Below are 25,582 nucleotides of genomic sequence, written 5' to 3' on the forward strand. Positions count from 1 at the left end.
ATATTTCTCTTAAGGGTAAATTGGATATTTTATGAATCTAGAGTTTTAACAGAAAAGGCATTAAATTGGGTAAATTGGTGAGTTCTAGAAATTTAGGAAGCTAAACATTATATTATGAATTTTAGAGGAAGAAGTACTTAATTTCAAAGTTTTTGAAGGGTATACATGAAATTCTTCCTTTTAAGGAATCTCTCTTCCTCCTTTAAAAAACAAAAATATGGCAGAGGAATTCTCTCTCTCCCTCTGTTTTTATATGTCGGTAAAAATGGATGTAATTTGATTCACAAGGCCCATACAATTCTGTACAATTACTAAAAGGCCCATACCATTCTAATTCCATTCACCAAAGTTAATGAATAGAGCAACACAGAAAAGCCCAATAATTTATTTGCAATTCTAATTCCATTACTTTAAGCCCACTGATCAAGTCTATACGGCCCGGATTGTGCTAATATTTAATAGAGGTGCATTTTTTTACTATTTTTTCAAGAGTCAATATCCTGTGATAGAATATTTTTGTTTAGATCCTGACCGTTCAATTAGAACCTGAACTAATGAAATGCACAGAATCCTTTAATATTCGTGCAAATTCTGATCCAACGGTCAAGATATAAACACAAATATTTTGTTACATTAGGTGATATGAATTCAAATTTCTCCCTAAATCTCCTCAAATAAAATCAATTCCAGTCTCACTTTGAGTTCCGATCAGAGAATTTTAGAAAACGAAAATTTTATTTTCCATTTTAAAGAGAGAAAAAATCGATTCCGACCACACCCGTAAACTCGCCATGTGTCACCATCTCGTCCTGATAATTTCTTAATAAGTGAGAAAATCAGGTTTAACATCATCTTTTTGGCAGAAATAATATTTTTCATGTTTTAAAAATTATAGTTGTGATTAAAAAAAAACTGTGACTAAACAGCTTCCAAATTTTAAACATTATAAATAATAATAGTTCCATTTCAAATCAATACTGTGAATCTGTGTTTTTCCCAATGGACTTGTTTTTGGGCTTTTGTGGAAAAAAAAGCCTGAAAAAAGCACCTGATTTGGTTGTCAAATTGCACGGAGGATTCCTTTGCTATTTTCATATTTAAATTTTGTGGTTGGTTAAGGACAAACCAAAAGTCAGAACAAAATATGCATGAATTGACATCTCAATGTCAAAAGCAAAATCTTTCTTTCTTTTTTCTGTTGCTTTCTTTGTCCCAGGGAAAAAGGCGACAAGGAAGTCACTTTGTTCACCATTTTTAAGACCATATTAGCCCTCTAACCAAACTTTTATAGTTACTTAAAATGTCCTTTTTTTTAGAAAATTAACAAACTTCTTATTTTGGCCAAATTTTTACCTATAACATCTATAAATAAATAAATTGTCATTGACAACATTTCATCCATAAATGATATCAATGACAACGTTTAGGTCCTGTTCGTTTACTGTTTTTTGTGAGGAAAAAATAATTCACTCAGAGTGAATTTTTTTTTCCCACACGAACAGTGTTTCAGTCATTCAAATTGGACCCATTCCTGCGTGTAAATATTACTTGTAAAAATTATGCAACATAGTAACGTCACAAGTTTAAATTATTATTTTTTATATGCTACAGATAAAAAAATGGACAAAAATAGTTTAGAAGAGCTTTCAACTATTTAAGAAAATGGATGTATATTATATGATATTTAGAAAATTTAATGTTTTTAATATTTGTACTCAATATTTATAATTTAGAAATTTTTAGTATTATTAAACTTGATTTTTCTAATTATCTATTTTCATAAAAACAAAATTAATATTAATATTATTTAATAACTCAAAGCATCAAATTTTAACATCTGAAATTTGAAATTTGAAGAAATTATAAAATATTTTAAAATGTTAGAGGTGCAAATTTAAAATTTTATTTAAAAAAAAATTTAAAAAAAAATAGAGAGAGAGGGTGCTTGCTGCCAAAAAAAGCTTTAGTGGTGTCTTACGCGTAGAGACAGCTGTTGGATGCAGCCTCATTTATTGCATGCCTCCATCTAACCCAACCCCTCAATCTCATATTATTGCTGGAACCCCACTTATTCTATATAGATAACATGTCGGTGCAAATTCCAATTCCAAATTCAAAATAAATAAATCAAAATTAAATCGGTGCTACTTTGTACGAATTCGTATCCTCTGCGTTAACTTAAAAATAAATTTTTTGAGTTAATATATCTAGACTGGCCGATTAGTTTTAAAATTCGTGCGAATTAAATCCGTATTAATATTAAAGACTCCTATGTTTTAGACGAGGGTCGGATGGACTCCGTTTACAATCGAACAGTTGATATATATAACTCAAAAGATACTCTTCTGAGTTAACGCAGAAGATGTGGACTCACTTTGTACCAGTGTTGTAAAAATAATCGACTTATCGGCACAGCTTGCCTAGAGAAAAAAGATGAGCGAGAAGCACCGGTTCTGGTCTTTGACGACCATATAGATCTATTAATCGACTAATAAGTCATTAGCAGCGATCAAATTATTACGGTTTTTTTCAATTAATTGGTCGATTATGAATTTATAATTGATTATTTTCGATTAATTGTTCAGTGGTAACTATTCCATCTGACCAACGCATATTATTATTTACAACACTATTTTGTAGTTTGTACTTTGGTAAGCTAGAACTCCACTTGCTTCTAGATTCTAAATTCAGATCCATATAAAATAACTTAAAAAATTGCGTTTTAATCGTAGTCGTCCGTTATAAATTATAAATTACAAATTAGTATGAATGTTAAAGTTGTTTTAATAGGAAAAAATAACATGAATGCTAAAATTGTCTAATTTTAATCAGATTTATTTTCTCAATCCGACTTGATTTTAGGCAAACTCAAAAAAGGGGTTACTTTAATTAGAACCAATTCGATTTACAAAAAAATACTTTATAATATTTTTAGTTGCATTTAATTAATTACAAATTAAATACTGCTTAATTTATTTATTTTGTACGTTCAAATTCAGAAATTTTACAGATTTTATTGTAAAAAAATGATAAAAATTTAAAATTAAATGTGAATAATTTAGAATATTACAACTATTATCATCATTATGATAATACATAAAATTAAGAATTCAAATTGGATAAAGAACAATTTTTCTATAGATTGTAAGGTCCTATTATTATAATAATACATAAAGCAATTTGTTAGACAGAATCACAGAAATAAAACCGTGAGCCACAAAAAATAAATCTGACCCTTGACTTGGGATTTGGTAAATATATCTATTGAATTTTATTTTAAGAGCGTATGATCCAGGTTGTCTTTCAAACTTATTTAATTAAATTAATGATCTCAAGTCACAGTATCCGAGTCTCCACATTTTAAGTTGTAAATTAAGAATTATTTTTTTGAAATGACCTCGTTTGACTTTATCGCACTATTTTTTAATTTATACTTCAGATGTGTTTATATTTTTTTTTTAAAGTAATATAAATATTTTGCGTTAATTAAAAAAAATGCAAATAGTATTTTACTCATTCTATAAATAGTTTTTTTTTTTATTTTAATATGTTCATTCATAAAAAAAAGGGATAAATATTTTGTATACTAGTCACTAACTTAATTGTTTTGTTATTTCAACTAAAATTAAATTAACAATTATTTTGAACAGTTGAATTTATTAATTAATTAATTAGCTCCCTAACATAACTACATTTCACCATTCAAATTAGAAAGCAATCAATCATTCAGAATCTCACATTTATTTAATTCCAACCTAAAATTTCGGCGATTGCAATGTTGCATGTATGTCTTATTGTACCCCACCAACCGACTCTCCAACACATCCCTTTTAATTTTATCCCATTTTTCCATGTTATACCGGTTTTTAAATATAAGGCTCAATATTCTTTTAAGAAAAAAAAAAAAGAATTTCATGTATACTCCTTAAAAAATTACATATTTCTCCTTCTAAACTTCATAATGTTATATTTATCATTTTAAACTTCAAAAACATACAAATTTACCTATTTAATTGTCCTTTCTATTATAACTCATTTTATTGGTAATATGCATTTTTTTTAGTAAAGTTAGATATCAAGTCATCCAACTATTTAATATCCTTGTTATTATAATAAATGATTACTCAGATGGATTTAATATCCTTGTTATTATAATAAATGATAGAGACTGTGTTTTTGACACTAAACTAAAATTTAGTTCTCAGATAATATGCATACTATACATAGATTCATATATTATTTTCAAAGTTCAATGTTTAGTATAAACTCTAAATTTTAATTACAAATTGTGTTGGATCATCCAAAAAATGAGCTCTACCAATTACCTTTTTCTTTCTCTGTATCTTTAATTTTCCTAAATTGGAGATACACATCTTAGGTATATATTAAGACTTCTTGAATTCGCATTTTGACTTATTAAGACATATTAGTAATTTTTATATATCCAAAGTGATCAAACATGATGTGATTGGTCATATTTTTATATTTTTGTAACAGTAGTTACATCTAATCATGTTAACTTTTTTTTTAACTTTTAAGTTTGTTTAACAAAGAAAAAATCATAAAAATATAAAAAAAATATATAAAGAAAATGTAAAAACATGTACATGGTCACATAATGTGTCATTTCTTGGCATGATTAGACTAGTTCATATAATGTGCCATATTATTTTTTTTTTCAAAAATAGTCATGACACACGAATGAATCATACGAAACACAAATTATGACACCTATGCACATTGTGCAATGACGTGCTTAGTTATGCCGTGACATATCTAGTCATTCTATAACGTATCCGATCATAACGTGACTTCTTTATTAATTTCTAACCATAAAATTCCAAGTGTAATTAATATTACCTTTACCAAAAAAGACAAATAAGAAGTTACATTAGAAAAACTAGTGCTGTCCCATTTGCACCCTTCCCAATTCCCAATTTGCCAACGAACAACACGCTCTTATATTTTCCCAAATTAAGGCCAAAACAAAACCTTGGTTTGAAATCTGTCAACAGCTAGCTACAACCAATATATTATTAACACCACCACTTATCACTAGTGAGCACTGAGACTGTACCTAACCATCTGTCTCCTAATGCTTTGTCATGTCAAATAATTAAGTACAACTGCATCTTCTTATAGAGATCTTTCATATTTTTTTTATTTATAGAAATGCATTAATATTATTAAATAAATAGAAAGATGAAATATATACCATAGAAAAACCAAATTATTGATTCAGTTAATTTAGAACCGAATCATTAATCCGGTTTCTTAAAATTTGTATGCATATAAGACATTTTTGTGGCTAAAACTGAGATCTGCATACATACTCTTAATGATTTTGTTATTTCTTGTTCACAAAAATTATTTTCATTTTTTCTCCTTTCTTGAGATCATTTGTGGATTTATCCTTTTGTTTGGGAAAAGTTAATTATTCTGTCTTCATTGTTTTATAATATAATGTCTTTGCTAATAGCGTGTCATCACATGTAATAATTTTTTCTTTAGTCACATCAAGCATCCGGACCCACAATTTTTTTTATAACATGGGATGCAAATGTATAATATTTTAGTTAATGGGGGGTTATCTAATAAATTTTTTATCTCATCGGATGCAAATTGTAATTTTAGATATCTTTCACAGTTTTTCAGGTAACTTCTGCACATTTAATCATGTCATAATACATACATGGTAGATTATGTTAGATCCAATGCTTGTACGAATTAAAATGAATAATAAGTTATCTATTTTAGTTCAAAACAATTATTTTTGAACTTCTCAAATTTGAGTTGTTTACATAAATTCGTATAATTTAAAATAAATTTAATTAAAATCAATCAAAACTAACCTGTGACAAAAAGATATACTATCAAAATTATTTTTAATTTTCTCATGTAATTCAAGCAATACAAATTCAATTGAAATTCTCTAATAAAATATAAAATTCATACAACTGGAGAAAAAAAAAAAAAAAAAAAACCTAAAACCAACCCTTCTTGAACAAGCAAAGCAACTTTAGAGAAACACCCTTGAAAGTTGCTTTGTACGGAGATTGGATCACCTTTCAAGTACAGATTCTCATCCTCTGCGATATCTCAAAATTTGCGTGACTTTTCGGAAAATCAGAACCGTTCAAATACTTCTACACGAATCTCAAATATCAAATAATACTGCCCCCTGCGCTATCGCCGAATAGGCACCGGACACGTCGGTCATGCAAAATATGAGATATCTCAGAGGATACGCACTCTTCAAGTACTTGGTTTAGATCATCAAAACAAGCGCATCATAATTCATAACAACACACTTTTCATATGATGCTTGTCCCACTTCCACTTGTGACTTTCAAAAGTTGTACCGGATCCTTCCAGTTCTATATTTGCAACTAGCCTTACTTTATCTTTAAGAAAATATATTTTTTTTACTGGATTAGAAAGATGATGATATTTTTTGATATCATAGAAGGAATTGCAACAGATTTGAATTTATTTTGCTTAGGTCCTGTTCGGCAGTCCAACAAGAAATAGGAATAAAAATTTTTGAACTGATTTTTACTGTTCACGTGGAAAAAAAAAATTCAGTCTGAGTGAATTTTTTTTTTCTCATGTGAATAATAACTTTCTTTTTACTGCCGAACAGAGCCTTAAGGTACAAAAAAAGTTTTGTTTAAATCTGGACGATCTGATTAGATCATTTGCATCGATATATTAAAGGAGTCATGTGCATTCCAGCTTGAATTAGATTGGTCTGGATTTCTAATCAAACGGTCCAGTCCAAACCTAAAAAAAAAATTGTCAATTAGAGAATATGGATTTAACAAATATATTAAGCTTCTTAGTGTCACCACTATTTAGTGCAGTTGATAGTGACATAAGTCTTCATCTGAGAGAACAAATGTTTCAATTCTGCATAGCGTAAAAATTGAGCGTATGAATATGTGTGTGGATAGAGCCTATTGGCTATCATAAAAAAAGTTTCTCAATAAATTTTCTAAAAAAATATATATTTGATGCAGTTTCTTAATGTGTCACAACACCATCCATTTAATAATTACATAAAATCTCATTCATAAAGAAAATACATATTTAATGGAGTTCCCTTGTGTTTATTTTTTTTTTGCCCCATGTGACCTCCCTTTTCTCTTTTCTCTTTAAAGATAATTATTGGATTGATTAGGAAAAATATTCTAAGACTATTAGTTATTCAAAGGTCAAGAATGCGATTCCTCCTCAGAACTTTACAACTTCTGTAAAAATTTTTCAAAATAAAATAAAATAACTATTGAAAATCTCTATACGTGGTCAATCATTTTTCTTACAAATTCACAAAGTAATAGCACTAATTTGTCATCTTTCTATTTTGTAAAAAAAATTAACTTCTTTTCTAAAATAAAACTGTGCATCTTGCACCATCTCTTTCATAATTTTGTTTTATTAATAGTATTAATTTGCAAAAGAGTTACTTGTCTGGAGGGACCTGATAGTGATTGTTGGTTTTTGTTAGCTGCTTTGAATTATCATTAGTGATGTTGATCAGCTCTCATGGTTTAATTAGATGTTATTGGCTCTCGTAGATTCATGTAGAAAAATATATGATGTCCCCAATTTATCCCCAATTTATTGGTCTTACTCTTACAGTCTTACTAGACTAGATATGTGTATCTATTGTGAGTTTAGGAACAAATAGTTTGAATATAGTCTAATTATTTACTATTTCATTGATAATTTGAATATGAATAAAAAAAATTAAATTGTTTGATCTAAATGAAAAGTTTTTATTTATCTATTTTGATCAGATAAACTTAATTAGTAGTACAAAATATATAACTTGTCATGAAGATATGGCTTAGTGACACTGTCATAGTTTCGTATAATAAAAATTAATGTAGGAGTAGAGATTCAGAGTGCGTATGAGTAACAACTGAATCAAATTTTATACGGATCTGCCTTAGATTTATGAGCCTCGCCAAAATTCATGCCGCATTAAAACAAATGATGTCTCATTCTTCAGCCTTTGAAACTTTACTAAATAAAAATTGGAGATTTATTGAGATCTGAGACTACAATATTCCGTCATAAATATTACGAGAACTAATATATATATTTTTTAATTTATAATATTGTATTATATTTATGTTATAAAATTATTATTTCAGTCCTCTAAACTCAATATATAATAAAACAACAATGAAATTAATTGAGATATAAATTAATAAAATTAAATTTCAGCATGAACTAAATTGAAATTTCAATTTAATTAGCTGTATAGCTTGTATAGGAAATTAGGAACAGCTGTGTCCTGTGTGCACAAATAGTTGTTATAAAAAATAAATAATTAAAAAAGGATAAGATTTGGGGGTTGGGGAAGTGCATTAAATGCAAACTATATCATGTCTAAAAATGCTCACCATTTATTTGTAATACTGCAGCAAATTACAATGCCCAAAGCAAGTTTTAATTGATTGAATATTTTTTTAAATTGTTTCTATTGATCAAACTTTGGTAGTAGCGTCAACCAGAAGTCAAGTTTATAAATTTTTACGAGAGCAATTTTTAAATTCATTGAAATATGTTCAAATTTATTATATGGATGTAAGATTTGCTATTCCTAGTCATATGATTCAGATTTAACAACTCAGATTGTTTTTATTTGAATTTGAACTTGATATAAGGTTATTAAACATTGTTGTTGATCTGATTTATTTACATTTAATGGACCAAATTACATTTTCTTTACTTGATTTTTTAGTCTTTTGAAAAATTCAATATAATTTTTAAACTATCTATAATAAAAAATAGTAAAAAAACATCACAATAAGCTTCATGAGAATCTATGAAAAGTAATACAAAAAAGTTTAACTATTTTAAGAATTTCATAATTTTTAAACTCAATAATTACAATTTTTAAGTAAGGAGAGAGAAATAAGAATAAGCGAGTTCTTAGATCAAGATAAATAAAGGGAATGGTTAATATTGAACGTAACGTGATATGACTAAAATGATTTCAAACCTGATCACTTGTATGAATTGTAAATTACAAATAAGAGCAACAATTTCTTTACAAATAAATGCTACATTGAAGTTTAATAAAATAGTTAAAAAAAACATAGATCATTAAAATATCTAATATAAGGAAATAGAGGGATCAATTATCACTAAATACAACCTAATCCAGTGCACATTGGAAATTTTTTTAACATAATAATATAAATAATTATTTTAACTATTCAAGGCACCCTGAGTACTTGAGTAGATAGTTAAATAAATAATAAAATCAAACACAATTATAATAACCCCCATAAAAAGAATGCAATTCTGATATATGACAAAATTACTGAAACCAAAGCTCCATTAAATTAACATTAATCAACATTGAAAACGCTATAATATCCATCGACACGAATCTTGATGCAGATCTGTACAAATCCCATTGGAAAAACCCAATTGGTAGGAGTAATGAGTGAGGAGTGAGGACTGAAGAAGTGAGGAGTGTGGGATTCTCGTCCAAAGTACTTTGTACAGACATTATAAAAAGTGGCCTCTATACCCGTCCAATATACATCAAGATTCGTGTAGATGAAATCTTGGCTCAAATCGAACGGATATATCTGTCAGATGGATGAAATCTGATAAAAGTCCATTGGAGAGAATCCACTGAGAGAAGTGATTAGTGAGCCGACCAACCCCCATTAACAACGCTCCTTCTGCTGTGCTAGCTGCAGTTTGCAGTCGCAGAACCCCAAGCAACCCCGAATTCACATCCCCTGAAGTATTTCAAATTTACCTTCAGATCCAGACCATCAGATCATTCCATGCATGAATATGAAAGTATTCCAACGGTCTTGATTTGATCTCAACATTTGTATTACTTCAGTGTTTGAGCATCTCCCACCTCCCCATGTGACTCTCATGTGCCTCTGTCCGTTTCTCCATTTCTCATTTCATTTCCCACCTCTCCCAATCAATACATCTCCTCCCTCCTCTTCTCTTTCCCTCCATTGCTACTCGAATGAGCTTGATACTACTACTACAATGAGATTCCTCTTCTTGTTATCAACTTTACTACTACTACAATCCTACGTGACATTTGCACAAACAGGCAACTCCTTCAACCCACCTCCAAGCTGGACCTTCCCTAATCCCCGTCTCAGAGCTGCTTACATTGCTCTCCAAACATGGAAGCACACCGCCATTTTTTCCGACCCGAACAATGTCACGACTAACTGGGTGGGACCCAATGTCTGCTCTTACTCCGGCATTTACTGCACTGCTTCCCTGAGTGATCCTTCCGTGTTAGTTGTAGCTGGCATTGATCTCAACCATGCCGACTTAGCCGGGTACCTTCCGGATGATCTCCCGCATGGTCTCCCTGATTTGGCCCTTTTGCATCTTAACTCGAACCGGTTTTGTGGCACCGTACCGGATTCATTCGTACATCTTTATCTTTTACATGAACTCGATTTGAGTAATAATCGATTTGTCGGCTCATTTCCTAAAGCCTTGGTTGCAATGCCGTCGTTGAAGTACCTCGATCTCCGGTTTAACGAGTTCGAAGGACCGATACCGGATGAACTATTTAACCGGCCTTTAGATGCAATCTTTTTGAACTCGAATAGGTTACGGGAACCCATCCCGGCAAACCTCGGTAACTCCCCGGCTTCGGTTGTGGTTCTTGCGAACAATGAATTGGGTGGTTGTATTCCGAGCTCCATTGGTAACATGGCCGAGACGCTCAATCAAATCGTGCTTATCAACGACAACCTTACCGGCTGCATTCCACCGGAAGTCGGGTTATTGCACCGGGTTACGGTTTTTGATGTTAGTTTTAACAATTTGATGGGACCTTTACCGGCTTCTATATCTGGCATGTCTGATCTTGAACAGTTGGATGTGGCCCACAACCAGCTGGTGGGGTCAATACCAGCTGCAGTTTGTGCTCTTCCCCGGCTTCGCAACTTTACTTACGCGTACAATTTCTTCACCTCAGCCCCTCCGAGCTGTCCTTCGGCTTCAGATACCCGGTACAATTGCATCCCAGGTGCGCCGGTACAGCGGTCACCGGGTCAGTGTGCTGCTGTTGCGGCTCACCCGTTTGATTGTGCCAAGGCGAAATGCCAGGCTGGTGCACGCACGCCTACTAGGCGGGGTCCTACACCAGCCCCACATAATCCAATCGCACCACCTGGTTCATCTGTGCCATCACCACCTGGTTCATCTGTGCCATCACCACCGAGCTCGTACTCACCACCTGGTTCATCTGTACCAACACCTCAAAACCCGAACTCACCACCCAGTTCATCTGTACCGACACCTCAAAACCCTAAGTCACCACCCGGTTCATCTGTACCGACACCTCAAAACCCATACTCACCGCCCGGTTCGTCTCAGCCGTCACCTCAAAACCCATACTCACCACCCAGTTCATGGGTGCCATCACCGCAAAACCCGTACTCACCGCCCGGTTCGTCTGTACCGAGACCTCAAAATCCATACTCACCACCCGGCTCATCTGTACCGACGTCACCACCGTACCAGAACTCACCTCCTGCTGGATATCTACCTCCAGGTTCATATCTACCTTCACCACATTACCAGTACTCACCTCCTAATGTACCAACGTCGGTACAAGCCCCACCACCGCCTTCTTCAAGTGATGAACCGGGTAGTCGCTTGGCCCCACCACCACCTTATGATCAACCTTACCCTGGCACAGGTACCCCACCATCACCTCAAACCGCAGCACCACCACCTCAGCCTTCTTACGGCACTCCTCCATCACAGTCCCATAACCAACCGACTTTACCGCCGCCTTATAATAACAACCCTTCGATGCCAGGTAATCAACATCCACACCCTTCATCGCCTCCACCAAATAACCCCTCAATGCCTACTCCAAATGTGCCGTGGAGTTCACCGCCGGGCTCTGGATCAAACCCATCACCGCCGGGCTCAGATTGTGGTGACGGTAAACCACCGAAGAATGCGCCACCATTGCCGTTTCCACCGGTGATGGGAATATCATATGCATCGCCACCACCCCCACCAATTCCTAATTATTAGAAAATTTAAGTAAAATTAAAGTACCATGTAATTTTTTTTTTGGGGTTTTGTTTTCTTAGAACTCTTGTATTATTGCTGCAATTGTTTTAATTTGTTCTTGATTTTGTAGCAATGAATTGTAATGGCAGAAAGGATACATCTCATATTCTTTTCATTTTTGTCCTTTTTAATACCTCTCTTGTACTGTTTATATTTCTGTATACTCATTTTTCATTCAAGCAAATTTTAACCATAGAAGAAAATGAAACCTTAGAAAATCATTTGAGAGAATGAATTTTTGTGTACATATCATTAATTTTGTTTTAAGGGGTTTTTTTTATTTCCTTTTCTCTTTTGGAATGCAACATTTATTCCTACTGATCTGGCAAATATGTACCAGTAAAGGATTTTTATTCTGGTAAGATACTGTACCATAAGGCAAAAATCCATGTAACTTTTGCTGGTAGGCCATACTTTTAAGTTCTTTGAGTTTATTTATAGTTATACAATACACATAAAAATTAGTATACAATGTAAATATAAATAAATTTTGCTGCCAACTCATGTTTAATTTTGCTTGTATCAGCTAGATTCCATAACTGCAAAAAAGGAAAACTATACCATATACCATCTGAATCAAGTGAAAACCTTACAAGAGCAAACCCTAGTACTGTTTTGCTGTTTCATTATTTGCTAAAAAGACAATTTTTTTTATTTGCAAAAAAGACACAATTTTTTAGGAATTTTTTTAGGAATTCAAACTATGGTCCTTAGAGAAAGTTAATGTCATTGTGCTTCCAACTTTGGCTTTGTAGCCATGCTTTTTTTTTTTTTTTCATTTTCAAAATTTGAACAGTCGAACTCAACAGTTGAACATGATCTCCATATAAAATTGCACTTGCAACCTAAATTTTTTAAATTCCTTTTTCATTTCATTTCATGTGGTTTACTAATTGCAAAATTTGTATCTTTTTGCAATTTTATGGTTAGTGGTTGGATTTTACAAATTGGGTCCCCAAGCTATGTGTCAGAAATCTGATTATATAGATTTATTATTTTATTAAATATATGCTATTAATTTATCAGTATCAGTTGCCAGCTTCACATGCGGATCTATTAATATTTATTTATGGCAGTGCCTTAGCCTTCTTTTCAAGCTGCCACCTATTCATTCAATAAATGTTACATCACATGTCCCAATTGATACATGCCAAAGGCTAGCTGTACCGACTAGTCCTTTCTAAAATTCAATATTTTTGGGCTGGTTTTTGTTTAAAACGCACAACGGTGTACTTAACATTCAATAAATGTACTGATGTCATGTACCAGTACTTCTCAACTTAGTGGGCCAAAAGGCCCCAATTTGATTTTGAATTTTAAAATGACTTCAAAATTATTGATTATTTATGATTTTGGTGTCATGAAAATAAAGGATTATCCAAGGTGCTATTTGCAAAGCATTATCATATTTAGTTAAATTTTGATATATTTAAATAACCATTGCAATTATTAAAGAATAAACATTGCAATTGCCTGTGGATTGGTCAGAAAAATTGGTCTCATTTATGAGTTCACAGAAACTCAGTATGCAATATATCATCAGTTAGTAAAATAAAATAATATTACCAGTAACTATTTTTAACTTTCAGATAGCAACATTAATTGATTTGATAATTATTTTTTAGGGGGAATTTCACGTATACCCCTTGAAAACTTCAAAATTACGTATTTTCCCCTCTAAAAGTTGAAATTACATATTTCCCCCTCTAAACTTAAAAATTCACAAATTTACCCATTTTATTATTTTTTACATTAAAATTCATTTTAAATTTATAAAAAATCCATTTTACCCTTTATGAAAAGCATAAAACGTTAATTAGACTCAAACTTAAATCTGAATGGTTCCTCTACTCTTCGATCCGTGCACATCGCATTAAGATCTGTGCGAGTCACTTCAATATCCGTGCTTGTTCGTTCAAGATTCATGTTGATCTAGCCCGCACATATCTTTAAGCAATTTTGATTTGCGATCATCTTATTAAGATCTGTGCATGTCGCTTCAATAGCCGTACGTGTTCGCTTCAAGATTCATGCTGATCTTGCTCGAACAGATCTTATTGTAGTTCGGACGGTAGAGGAACCCTTCAATTTCAAATTTGAGTCCGAAGGATTTTTTATGTTTTTAATAAAGTATAAAATAGGTATTTTATAAATTTAGAATGAGTTTTAATATAAAAGACAATAAAATGGGTAAATTTGTGAGTTTTTAAAGTTTAGAGGGGGAAATATGTAATTTCAATGTTTAGAGGGGAAAATACGTAATTTTGAAGTTTTTGAGGGGTATTCATGAAATCCCCCCTATTTTGTAAATAAGTGAAAAGTTGCCATTGTTTCATTAATTTTACAAATATAACTAATTTGATACATTATACATATAATATACTTATGTATATGTCATTTGTTTTTTCATGGCTTGATGGCTATGGAACAAAATTAATATCCTATAACTTTTTGTCATGCATATTGTGATGATATAAAAATACTTTTAGCAACTTAATTTGTCAATTTTTTTTAGCGTATAACATAAAATTTGGCATTGCTTAATACCCAAAATCAATTAACTTTGGATCTCTTTTTGTAAAATAATTTGAAAAATAACAATAATAATAATAATATTACAAAATTTTAACTAAGAGAACTTGTGAATTAATTCTCATTCTCTAGCAATGGTTTCCTCTTGTCATCCCACTTGTTTAATCTTTTATTTGCTGCCTCCACCTAATAATCAAGATTTTCACAAGATAAACAAATTATATATGTAACTGAGCATTCTAAAAATTAAATCACAACTAACAACAGGTGATCTTTTTTTCAGATTTTTGTTTTTCTGGTAAAGAAGAAAGCAATTTCTGTAATTTTACATATATACATCCTAATTAGAACCTTGTGTCATACCCTATTTTCAAATAGGAAGATTTGCAGTTTGAACAGTTTACCCATATATGATGTTTTTATTAAAACCATAAATTTAAAACCAGTTATGATACTGGTATGGTATACCTCTTTATTCCAGTCTGTTCTGATTGTAACAGAAAGAAGAATAAGGAACTGCATACAAGTTCCACCAAGCACGCCACCCCATATTCCCTGAAAACAAAAATATATCACCAAACCAAACTTAGGGACATGCTAATGCAATATAAGTGCCATAATTAATTACTAAGAAAGAGTGAGGCTATTGTACTATGCATAGCTCACAATAATATGTATTATGGATCAATATATCTGTTTACAAAGTTCAAATAGTCGACTTGAAATGTTTGACATGATCATCATATGAAAATATATGTGTAAATCAAATTTTATATTTGTTAGATACTTTTTACTATTTTTTTAGCCACGTAGAAAATCATTTGATCTAAAGAAATAGTAAAAACTTTTTACCATTCAAAAGCAATGATTTTCTATCTTTCTAAAAAAATAGTAAAAAAACTTCTAAAAAATGTAAAGTGAAGTATGCAAGTATATTTTTATATAAAAATCATGCTGAACTATTTAGATTGACTGAACTTTGAACTTTGAAAACAAAAATATAAGTCCATAGTACCATAACCTCACTAAAAATATATAACTAAGAGATAGTTACCTTAACACCAAAGCCAAATTTAAATCCAAGAAGAACAGCAAGGGGAATACCAACAATGTAGTAGCACCCCACATTTACATAAGCCACAAATTGTTGCCATCCACACCCCACAGCCACACCTGACATTATTTGAAAATTAATATGACCAATTATAAAATTAAAGAGTATCTTATATTATATGGATTAAATAGCCAAAGAGTTTAATTTGATAAACCCAATTACTATGACATTTGATAGCATGTTAGAGGCTATAATTTGACCAAAATAATTCTGAGATTGATTTAGAAAATGATAGACAGATGTGTATTATGTACCAGACAAGATAGGTTGAATGCCATTTAGGATGACAGAGGTGGCGAGCAACGGGCAGAGATCGGAGACTGCACGAGACACGACCTCCCCTTCGGTGAAGGCGTAGCTGATGCGATCTCGAAGGCACATAACCACGATCGCTACAATGATAGATATGAAAGATGATAGCATCATCACCATGATAACCGAGAATGCAGCCGATTTCGGGTTGCCGGCTCCGAGCTCATTACTAACTCTCACACTACATGAAATTATAGAATTTAATTAACTAATAACTGATTAACATGAAATTATCTCTTTTTTAGTTTTATATAAAAAATATATATATATTCAAATTGTAAGAGAGGTATGCTAACCTAACAGCAGCATTGAAGCCAAAGGAGATCATGAGAACCCAACCAGATATTGTCAAGCTGCACAGAAGTCAAAACAAATGATTAATTACAGGATTAATTAGTAATAGTGGTAATCTATTCATCCACTGAATGAATTAAATGGAGGGGTATTTTGGTCATTTATTGATTAATTAATTTTAACAGTTGGGGGTCTAGTAGTTACAAATTAAAATTTTGAGAAAAATGATTGTCAAAATTAAAAGTTAAGAGGAGTGATTATCACAATTCAATAGCTTATCTACTCATTCTGGCAAGACTACCAAATTCTATTATGATGTACCAGTGCTGTTACTTTTCTTAATTTTGAGTTATTTTTTAATTTTATTTTAGTGATTACTTTACTTAATTATTAACAATCCTTTCATTATAGCAAAATGTGAGATTTCACTCACCACACACTGAGTGAGTCGAGTGCTAGTTCGGGATTCTCGAGCAGCCCGGCGATGAGCACTACAATCTGAAAGTACCATGTCTCTAGACATAGCATCACTGCAGAGGAAGCTGATAGCTTCAAAAACTCGGAAAGGCCGACAAACGCCTGCCAGGTGAACCCGGTCCATGTGCGCCTAAACTCTGGGCTTATAACAATGTACGCAAATTTCGCACCAACTATGATCCACCAGCTAATACTCAGCACCAGAGAGGCACCTAAAAGGCCGAGACCAATTTTATAAACCACCACCCAACTTACCAAAAGATGCACCGCTAGTGCACCGGCTGAGATGTATGCGCTCGGGGCAACAATGCTCTGAGCTTGCATGAATTTAGTAACGGGGAAGTTGATAGCATATGCAAAGATTTGCGGGATTAAACCGAAGACGAATATCGATGCGGCCTTAGCGATCTCTGGGGATTGACCGAGGAGGAGGAGTATTTGTCGAGAGAAGGCATAGATCACTGCTAACGGAATGCCACACATGGTTAGGATCACTGCCGATCGCTGAAGGTAGACGCCAAGCAACTCATGTTTCTGTGCACCGAAAGCCTGGCCGCATAACGTCTCTAATGCACTCCCCATTCCTTGCTACAATGCAAAATTTGAAATATTAATTATTTTATTAAATTATGAAATCTATTAAAATTTAAGTTTTTAACTAGAGCTTGCACAGAACATTGGAGTCGTATGTTTAAATGCCCTATTGTTTTCCTGCTTCAATCAGTCTCCATATTTTTATAATTTTATTTCCGTTTTAAAAATTAAAATAATCAGTTTGAACCGCTCAATGTGATCTATACATTAAAATTAAAATAATCAGTTTGAAGCGCTCAATGTGATCTATACATTAAAATAATCAGTTTGAAGCGCTCATTGTGATCTGTATATTTTTGAAATATTTTACTATTTATAGATATGTACATAATAACTTTTTTAATTTTTTGGATGGTTCAGAATCTTCTGATTTTGTACTTGTCTGAAATATAGTAAAATATATTTAAAATATAAAATTCGATATCGAAGCACATTTTAATATAAAAATTAAGTTGAGTAGTTTGAATCAAATATTTGAATTTTAAAAACAGAAATAAGGATGTGAGATATGATGGGAACATAAATATCACAAGGCGTTTTAACCCCACTCATAACAGAATCTTTAAACATTAGAGGGGAAATTTGAACAAACTTGAATAACATTAAATGCACCTTTCTCTTCTTCCCTTATTTTTCTCTGCAATAAGTGATACAAATGGAAAAATATACACAAAGAAGGAAAAATGGTGGTGATGCAGGTGATTTGATATTTGGATGTCTACTTGTAATAATAATTAAGGGAAAGTGTTCAAATATCATTCATACATAATTTGCAGATACCTTATGTTCCTTTAACTAGAAACAATCCATAAATGACACCTGCAAATTCATAAATGACACATGCAATTATATTTATTTGAATCTGACACACAAGTTGGGGGCAAGCAAGATAATTTCACACATTTTAATTGTAAAGCTACTATTGAAATGGTTGTGATATTTCTAGAGTCATGACTCATGAGGGACATTAAATGCTTATATATGATTGTATAAAATTATTTTCTATAAAATGAGTATTTTTTTGAGACCTCAAAAGCTATGACACTATTAACCGATTTTTTTATTTTTTTTATTTTTTATATAATGATTCTAAATAGCTAGTTATGAGTGCGCTATAGGTATGTTATAGTTTTTTCGACTCTTAAAAACTATAGTGCTATAATCGCTATTTAGAACCTTGCTTGTAACAAATTACAACTTAGCCTCATTATAAACATAATAGGAAGTGATAATATTCCTACCAAATAGTAATTGTCAAAATACAAAAATTTTAAGGACGCACTTTAAAAATATAAGTTCACTAATATCGTTTAGTTTTTAGTTTAATTAAGAGCAATCCCACCTTTCACAAGCCGGATTTACACTTATGAAAAATTACTATTTTATCCCTCAAAATAGACACTCAAAATTATTACTTGCATTAATGACAACTATTTTCTATATTGTTCAATCAATAGAAAATACCATTAAAAAAATCAATTTTTTGTAAAACTCAGTTTTTAATGTAGTGACAAAAGATAATCACTAGTGGAAAAACAGGAATCAGCATCGGCCTATCTGGATTGGCTATATGAAACAACCGATACTAATATCTACCAGGATCGGTTGTTTATACAAAACTGATCCCAAAAACTAATAAGATCGGATTTTTTAGTCAACTGATCCTAATAGTTCAGCTATCAAGATCGGTTGTTTATAAAAACCGATCCAGATAGTATCAGGATCGGTTTTTACAAACAACCGATAGATCAGTTGTTTATACAAAACCGATCCTGATAGTTGAATTATTAGCTGAACTATCAGGATCGGTTTTTTATATATAACTGAACTATTAGGATCAGTTATTAAGAACAACTAAACAACTGATCCTAATAGTTGTACTATTAGGATCAATTGTTTATAACAACTAAACAACTGATCTTGTTATATTATAAATTATTTTAATAAATTATCTTAAAATTTTTAATGTTATTTTTAGTAGCTTATTTTATTTCATGTTAAAAGTAGTTTTCAAGTTTTAATTTTCTTGTAACTTATTTTTTTTGGATGTTTTAAACAAATTTTCCAGAAATATATTATTGATTGAGAAAGTCTTATTATTTTTTTTGGATGTTTTAAACAAATTTTCCAAAAATATATTTCTTAAGCATGTTATAATATTGGTTCCTAAAGTCTTAATATTTCTTAAGAAAGTCATAATATTGGTTCCTAAAGACTATTTGGATCAGTTCCTTGATTAAGAACCGATCCAGATAGTATCAGGATCGGTTCCTAGGTTAAGAACCGATCCAGATAGTACTCCTTTCTCCAAATAAAGTGTTTTATGAGGGAGGAAATTGGAATTTTTTAAGTAGCATGCATTCTTCCATTAAATCATTTTGCATTGACAATCATTAGTTGGGATGAAAGTTGGTAGTTGTATTAGATTAAAATGTAAATAAAATATTCTGCAATGATATTTTACAAATTCGTCGAGGAGATCATGTATAATATAAATAAATAAATACCTTTATGCTATGTACTCAAAATTTTGGTGCTGAGATTGTGAATCGAGGACCGATTATTAATTCTACATCTCATTTTTAAATTGTTGGTCTAAATCCAAACTTGTACATGTACGTCTTGGATTAAATTAAGTTGGATTCGGCCAGATTTGATTCAAATCAACTTAGTGTGTTCCGTTTAGGGGGGAGTTCAGATCCAGTGATGTAATCTAAAGATTGGGTTTTCCAGAAATATATTATTGATTGAGAAAGTCTTATTATTCATAAATAGTTGTACCAAAATTTTTATATTTCTTAAGCATGTCATAATATTGGTTCCTAAAGTCTTAATATTTCTTAAGAAAGTCATAATATTGGTTCCTAAAGACTATCTGGATCGGTTCCTAGGTTAAGAACCGATCCAGATAGTATTCCCTTCTCCAAATAATGTGTTTTATGGGGGGAGGAAATTGGAATTATTAAAGTGTTTTATTTGAGGGAATTTAGAATATATATATATATATAGAGAGAGAGAGAGAGAGTGGCTAATATCAAAACGTTTGTTCCAACCCTCAGGAACAAACGGTTCAGTTCTCCAATTTGCAAAGTTCAAACGACCGATCCGAACCATTAGATGTTTAATCCATATTGAAATGTGCTTGGAGACCAAATTTTACATTTTTTGGAATTTTTTTGCTATTTATTAAGATGGTTTGAAATCGATGTTTTCCAGTGGTGCAGAATTTTAATAAAAACAACGATTTTCAAACCATCTTAATAAATAGCAAAAAAATTCCAAAAAATGTAAAATTTGGTCTCCAAGCACATTTCAATATGGATTAAACATCTAATGGTTCGGATTGGTCATTTGGACTTTGCAATTTAATATGGAGAACAAGATGAACGGTTCAGATCGACCGTTTGGATTTTGAAAAATCAAATTTGGACCGTAAGCACTTCGGTCCATATGCAACCGAATGCATATTAGCCACTATATATATATATATAGAGGTTGGCTAAGATCAAAGTGATAGTTCCTGAGCTTTGGTGCTACCAATTCGTTTTTCAATTTTCAAAGTTCAAAACGTCGATCCGAACCGTTCAAGTTGTTCTACATATTAAATTGTGCTTGGAGACCAAATTTTACATTTTTCTGAATTTTTTTACTCTTTATTAAGCCACTTTGAAAATAGCTGATCCAACGGTGGCTTCTGATTTTACTGTTTTGTTAAGCCACCGTTGGATGAGCGATTTTCAAAGTGGCTTAATAAATAGTAAAAAAATTCAGAAAAATATAAAATTTGGTCTCCAAGTACAATTTAATATGGAGAACAACTTGAACGGTTTGGATCAACGTTTTAAACTTTAAAATTTGAAAAATGAATTGGTAGCACCAAAGCTCAGGAACTACCACTTTGATCTTAGCCAACCTCTATATATATATATATATATATATATATATATATATATATATATATATATATATATATATATGTAGCAGTAGCATGCAATAAAAATATAATCTTCATTTTTCTGGCCAAATTTCCAGCATCATAGAATAACACGTTAGCAAAATTTCATGATTTTTGCCAAACATTCAATGTCATGATTTAACCAAGAAACCCTTTTATAACTATCAGGATCGGTTATTTCGAAACAGCCGATCCTGATAACTTCATAGGGTTCTTATTTTTATTCCGCGCCTCTCATTTTCAACTTAGCGAAAATCAAACCCGCCTCTCAACTCCTCCGTCTCTCTCTGTCTCAGTCTCTCCCCTCTTCTAGGGTTCTTATTTTCATTTCGCGCCTCTCATTTTTAACTTAGCAAAAATCAAACCCGCCTCTCAACTCGTCCGTCTCTCTCTCTCGATCATGTCAAAAAAAGGCGAAGAAGACGAAAACTGACAATGATGTGCCATCCATCTCTTCCAAGTTCATGGAATGAGATGAAGGATGATGCCCCGCTTATGCCCTTGAATTATACTTAAGGTACATACTGTTTATTTCCTCAAATCTCTTATGTACATTTGAGCATCTTTTGTATTTTTAATTTACACTAAATTGTAGTATTATAGTTCATGGTTTCAATTTTTTTTTTCATTTCACTAGTGGAGAACATACAATTAGTGTCGCCTTAAAAAACCGACACTAATACTTTAGTATCGGTCGTTTACAAAAAACCGACACTAATAATATTAGTGTCGGCTATTTAGATGTAGGCGACACTAATAACTGAGAATTAGTGTCGGTTGTTTATAAATAGCCGACACTAATACTTAACAATTAGTGTCGCCTTTTTATAAACAGCCGACACTAATTCTCAGTTATTAGTGTCGCCTATTTATAAACAGCCGACACTAAAGCTAACAAAATTTCATTTTAAGTCCCGCGCACCTCTTTCAAACGCACGCCTAGGGTTTAAACATTCACTTCGCTTCACGCTTCTCTCCGATCTGATCTTCTCAGCCGCTTCTTCTGAGCATGCTTCACGAAAAGGGGCGTAACTTTTGATCCGTCCGTCGGATCGGGCTGAAATTTTGACAGGAACTCCACAGCCCAAAACCGGATCAAAAACAAATCTTTGATTTGTTTTGCCATTCTGCGGGCTCAGATTCGCGATCCGAGTCTTCCTTCATGGACTTTTGGTATAGTCTTTATAATTTTAGAGTTTTTAGGGTCTTTTATGTATTTTTTATGTATGTATTTTCTGTTTTAGAGTTTGTATGATAACAATAAAGGGTCTTTTATGTATCTTTTATGTATTTTCTGTTTTAGGGTTTGTATGATAACAATAAATGAGCAATTTGGATGATATTTTATTTAGTGAGTGTTATTTGTAAATTATGATGAATTATTTGATATCTTTGTTTTATATATAGTTCAGCAAAAATATATGAGCATTCCAGAACAAAAGTTTTCATTTTTAAAATTTTCTATGATTTATAGTGAATTTTTGAAATTTATTTAAAAAAAAAAAAAACATTAGTGTCGGCTATTTATTAAAAAGCCGACACTAATAAGTATTAGTGTCGGCTATTTATTAAAAAGCCGACACTAATAAGTATTAGTGTTGGCTTTTTAAGTATTAGCCGACACTAAAAGTTAGTATTAGTGTCGACCATTTAATAAATAGCCGACACTAATGCCTTACTTTTAGTGTCGGCTATTTACAAAGTATTAGTATCAGCCCGATTAGTGTCGCCTAATGTCCGACACTAATACCCATAAACAGCCGACACTAATTCCAAGTTCTCCACTAGTGTTTGAGCAAGGCTTTTTGAGATTATTCGGTAGTGAAGAGGTACACTTTGAGGTATGCTAGCTAGGTTTTCCTTGTCTTTCAATTTAAATAATACATGTATCGAAGATGCACAAACAAGCAATTAATAATATACATATTTGTTCAGATTTTGAAGTTTGCACTGGTGGAGACGATAAAAGAGGGAGTGCCATACATGTGGCTGAATTTTATTTTGCTATTGCACCAAATTTCTTCAACTATTATTGTACTTCTTTTTGTGTTTCATGAATTTTATTTTGTGTTCTTAATTGGTTTTGAGCTCCAATAAATCAATGGTAAATAAAAAAAATATTTTATGCTGGCCAGCAAATATATATGGAAGCATAACACCAGGATCGGTTGTTTGAAACAATTGATCCTGATAGTTATACTATCAGGATCGGTTGTTTATGAAAAAGCTGATCCTGATAGTTACTATCAGGATCGGTTGTTTATAACTATCAGGATCAGTTGTTTCATAAACAACCGATCCTGATAGTATAACTAAAAAAGAAATATTTTTTTTAGATCCAATATAACATCAGGATCGGTTGTTTGAAACAACTGATCCTGATAACTATCAGGATCAGTTATTTCAAACAACTGATCCTGATAGTTATACTATCAGGATCGGTTGTTTATGAAACAACTGATCCTGATAGTTACTATCAAGATCGGTTGTTTCATAAACAACCGATCCTAGTAGTTATCAGTATCGCCTTCATCAGGATCGGTTGTATTCCGATACTAATATGCGTATATAACCGATCCTGATTTCATATTTTCCACTAGTGAATATATTTTGGATAGGAGGTCACAAATTTGAAACTCGAATGTGAGATCCTTTTATTAATAGTGGAATTTAGAATACTAGATTTTTATTTTTGCTTTCTAAAGGAAAAATATGGTACTAGTGAGTAAAATAACAACATGTGGTTGGATACATTTAGAAATTGAGGTCCCTACATCCTTGCAAAAATAATTAGATTATGCATATTTGAATTTTATTTTTAAAATAGCAGGATAAAAAAAAATCAAAGGTGAATAATTTATAAGAATCAAGATATGATATTTAATTGTACGTCAGCCGTGCGAGTTTGACAATTAATTAAGGTCACAACTCACAACCCAAGAATTCTATTCCAATTCAAATTTTGAAAAAAAAAAAAAAATGTGACAACGATATGGTGTGGGCCAGAAGTGCTCACAACGCTAGCTAGCTTCCGTATTCTACTTCGTTACTGGTACTGAAATCTCTATTTCAGATTTGGTTTGATTCTAAAGTTGAATAACAAAAATGAAATGAACTTGAACTACATTCTGATATGGTAAAGATATTAACAGACTAGTTTTTTATTCATGCAGTGCATGAACAATAAAATCAAAACAACGCTGCATATGACTTGTGTGCTGTATGAAGCAGAAACTACTCTGTCAGTATCTTTACCCTTCTGATATATATCATGTGATCCACAAACTTATTAATTACTATTCTTAATCAACGATCTATATCTGTGTAATTAATTACCAAACAAAAAGTTTCAGTTTGACTAGTTAAAGCCTATTTTTCTAAAATAATTATAAGATCAAATTAAGTTCTTATATATTTGTATATGAATCTGTTGGGTAAATACTTCCAAGTTTTCAACTAAATCCAGGCTATAAAATTGATTATAACTCAAAAGAAAAGAGATGAGTCTATATGAAAATTACAAGATAGAAATATTGAAAATCAAAATAAAAAATTAGAATAAGTAGGAAAATATATATATTATATGTATATACATACCAAGCAGCCATAGGCAAAGACTTGGATGCCGGTGTTGCCGAGCGACGCAGCGGCGTATTCTAAATTGCCGAGATGACCGGAGAATACCTGTGTCGACATCGACATCAAGTAGTTGATCATGTAACCCACCACGGCAGGCGCTGCTAGTTTCACTAGCATTTTCATCTCGATCAACGCCGCCCGTCTAATTCGGTTTCCCCGTGAAATAGATGCATCGGTTAGTATGTTCTCGAGCTGTTTCCTCGATCCCCGGCTCGGTTCGCCTGACATGCTTCTTGATGAATAATCTGATATCTATATATTTTTGTTCTTTAGTTTTTAGGGGTGGGGAAGAAGGTAATTGGTAGAAAGAATGGTACTGTATGTATATATATGTGTTGAATGTGCCTGTGATATTTCTTTGTGAGTAGCGTGAGAGGTGTGGTTATATTTTATGTATAATTTGATATTTTGATTGTCTGATTGAGTTGAAGCTTGAAGTTTAACACTGGTTGGGTTTTTTTAGAAAAAAAATAAACAAATCAAATTTTCTGAAAATAGATTGATTAATTTTTTTTTTACAAAAATAGATGAAACTTGCAATATTTGTTTTTAGAAATTAAAAA

At 31.8% G+C, this 25,582-nt stretch overlaps 2 protein-coding genes across 3 annotated transcripts; one reads left to right on the top strand and one right to left on the bottom strand.

Annotated features, from left to right (window-relative positions):
* The first annotated feature begins 9,978 nt into the window (after window positions 1-9,978).
* Window positions 9,979-12,233, top strand: LOC144545145 (pollen-specific leucine-rich repeat extensin-like protein 3). Its single transcript, XM_078293731.1, has one exon. It carries the CDS (start codon window positions 10,036-10,038, stop codon window positions 12,061-12,063), a length of 2,028 nt encoding a protein of 675 aa, XP_078149857.1. The 5' UTR covers window positions 9,979-10,035; the 3' UTR covers window positions 12,064-12,233.
* A 2,429-nt stretch (window positions 12,234-14,662) lies between these two features.
* LOC144545146 (protein DETOXIFICATION 40-like) lies at window positions 14,663-25,374 on the bottom strand. 2 transcript variants are annotated; one of them, XM_078293732.1, is made up of 7 exons: window positions 24,978-25,374; window positions 16,788-17,419; window positions 16,357-16,413; window positions 16,003-16,241; window positions 15,689-15,807; window positions 15,103-15,189; window positions 14,663-14,820 (listed from the first exon to the last, which is right to left on the bottom strand). In XM_078293732.1, exons 1-7 carry the CDS (start codon window positions 25,245-25,247, stop codon window positions 14,749-14,751), a joined length of 1,476 nt encoding a protein of 491 aa, XP_078149858.1. In that variant the 5' UTR covers window positions 25,248-25,374; the 3' UTR covers window positions 14,663-14,748. The 2 variants fall into 2 exon arrangements, with proteins under 2 accessions (XP_078149858.1, XP_078149859.1); XM_078293733.1 differs by having other exon boundaries at window positions 16,788-17,415; window positions 24,974-25,114.
* Window positions 25,375-25,582: the final 208 nt, after the last annotated feature.

This window comes from Carex rostrata, chromosome 27, assembly GCF_964058835.1.
Source record: "Carex rostrata chromosome 27, lpCarRost1.2, whole genome shotgun sequence".
NCBI classification, from domain to species: Eukaryota; Viridiplantae; Streptophyta; class Magnoliopsida; order Poales; family Cyperaceae; genus Carex; species Carex rostrata.

What these genes read in the sequence shown, in the direction of transcription:
- LOC144545145 (XM_078293731.1), top strand. Translation starts at nt 10,036, where the DNA reads ATGAGATTCCTCTTCTTGTTATCAACTTTACTACTACTACAATCCTAC.
- LOC144545146 (XM_078293732.1), bottom strand. Translation starts at nt 25,247, where the DNA reads ATGTCAGGCGAACCGAGCCGGGGATCGAGGAAACAGCTCGAGAACATA. An exon ending in TCTTTGCCTATGGCTGCTTG is followed by an intron (nt 17,420 to 24,977) that starts GTATGTATATAC and finishes TTTGCATTGTAG; the next exon opens with CAAGGAATGGGGAGTGCATT. An exon ending in CATTCAACCTATCTTGTCTG is followed by an intron (nt 15,808 to 16,002) that starts GTACATAATACA and finishes AAATAATGTCAG; the next exon opens with GTGTGGCTGTGGGGTGTGGA.